At 63.6% G+C, this 1,646-nt stretch overlaps 1 protein-coding gene across 1 annotated transcript; it reads right to left on the reverse strand.

Annotated features, from left to right (window-relative positions):
- Positions 1 to 105: 105 nt before the first annotated feature.
- Positions 106 to 1,640, reverse strand: LOC115284894 (dynein heavy chain 2, axonemal-like). The gene is made up of 3 exons (XM_029931352.1): positions 1,513 to 1,640; positions 659 to 785; positions 106 to 369 (listed from the first exon to the last, which is right to left on the reverse strand). Exons 1-3 carry the CDS (start codon positions 1,638 to 1,640, stop codon positions 130 to 132), a joined length of 495 nt encoding a protein of 164 aa, XP_029787212.1. The 3' UTR covers positions 106 to 129.
- Between the last annotated feature and the right edge of the window lie 6 nt (positions 1,641 to 1,646).

Below are 1,646 nucleotides of genomic sequence, written 5' to 3' on the forward strand. Positions count from 1 at the left end.
CTACGGGCGCACCTGTGGCAGAAGGGACAGCCAATGCAGGAGCCCTGGGGGGGCGGGACCCAGCGGTGAGAAGTGGCACCAGGGAGGGGGCGTGCTGACAGACTGGGGTTGGGGAGCACTGGGAGGCTATCAGCTATTAGCTAATCTGGACGGGAGGTGAAGTGTGCATCGTTGGGGGGGTGGAGAGGCACCGCCCAGGGAAACGTGGTGCCGCCATCTGGCAGTTGTGTCTAACAGATTTAGAGCGAGTCCACTCGGTGTGGGAGGGTTTTCTCCAGCCAGGCTTGGCCTCGGGCCGCACAGGGACAGGACAGCAGGATCCAACAACAGGGCTGGTTTCGCCAAGCAAAAGCAGTATGGGCGTGGGTGCTGAGGGTGTAAGCGGGAGCGTGTCCGGGTGACCCCCCAGCCAGGGAAGGAGGGGCTTGAGCAGCCACGAGGGGAAAGCACACCTGTCGGTGGGTCACAGGTAAGAGGCACCCCACACCCCCACCTGTAAGGGAGGAGGCGCCCGCGCACCCCCAGGGAGCTGGACACATGCCTGCTCTGGCACTTTGCCTTGACTCTTGCCGGAGCCTCAGGCCTCGCGGTCTGGTCTGGCTCGGAGTCCTGGTCACATGTGTCCCCGTCCCCAGCCTGCCACCTCTGCCCAGCTCACCAGGCCTCCACGGAGAAAGAAGTTGTACTCGTCCATGTTGAGCTTGCCCGAGGTCTCCAGGATCTTGGCACACATCTGGAAACTGAATAGCAGCTTGTGGCGCTCAAAGAGGGTGCGGCAGGTGTACCTGGAGATGGGCACCAGGGGCAAAGGGGGCAGGACACACGATGGGAAGGTTACTGAGTGCGGGTCCCACAATCACGGAGCCTTACTCACAAGAAGGGCCTTAATCGGCATCTAACCCAAATGTCTTGTCAACAGCCAAGTGCTCAGGGACACCAGGGAACCCATTCATGCCCATTAAACACCACGCAGCACTGACTGGACCCTACTCGCTGCGGGTCCCGGAGACAGATGAAGGAGCCTCCGCGCCGGACGGAGGCAGCTGAAGCAGGAGGACACATGAGGTGCTGTGATGGGTCCTGGGCCGGGTGGCCGTGCAGGGGCCGCCACTGAGAGAAGCCTGGGGGCACAGGCACAGAACGGGAGGAGCAGGGAGGACACTGGCCTTCTGCGGCCACGGGGAGAGCAAGCAGGGCAATTTGCAGAAGATTCAGGAGCAGCCCCGGGGGCGGGGAAAGGAAAGCGGAAGGCCTGGGCGGCAGGGAGGTGGGTGTGGGTCTGGTCAGGGGCGAGGACCCTGAAGGAAGGGGGAGGACGAAGAGTGTGGTCACCCGAGGGCCAGGCCCCGCCCCAGGCCTGCTGGGTCCGGATCTGGATTTTCCCGAGATTCCCAGTGCTTGCGGGCCACGAGGCCATGGGAGATGCGCTGGCGGTGTGGACACTCGTGCTCGATGCCCACGGGGGGCAGGGCGTGGCCGTGGCGCGTGGCGGCGCTGGCGCGGGGCGCACACCTGTACACGGCGTAGGTGTGGTACTCGTTCAGGTAATCGATGCGGTCCTCCAGCTTGTTGCTGCGGTGGCTCTTGTCAATGCTGAGCACGAAGAGGCTGATGTAGGCGTCCAGTGAGAACTGGTACATGGGGTC

This window comes from Suricata suricatta, unplaced genomic scaffold (genome assembly GCF_006229205.1).
Source record: "Suricata suricatta isolate VVHF042 unplaced genomic scaffold, meerkat_22Aug2017_6uvM2_HiC HiC_scaffold_2525, whole genome shotgun sequence".
Taxonomy (NCBI): domain Eukaryota; kingdom Metazoa; phylum Chordata; class Mammalia; order Carnivora; family Herpestidae; genus Suricata; species Suricata suricatta.

Excerpts from the sequence above, each read along its gene's own strand:
- LOC115284894 (XM_029931352.1), bottom strand. The coding sequence starts at position 1,640 with ATGTACCAGTTCTCACTGGACGCCTACATCAGCCTCTTCGTGCTCAGC. Across the intron at positions 786-1,512 it reads CACACCTACGCCGTGTACAG|GTACACCTGCCGCACCCTCT; the intron begins GTGTGCGCCCCG and ends GCCCATCTCCAG. Across the intron at positions 370-658 it reads TCTTTCTCCGTGGAGGCCTG|CACCCACGCCCATACTGCTT; the intron begins GTGAGCTGGGCA and ends TTACACCCTCAG.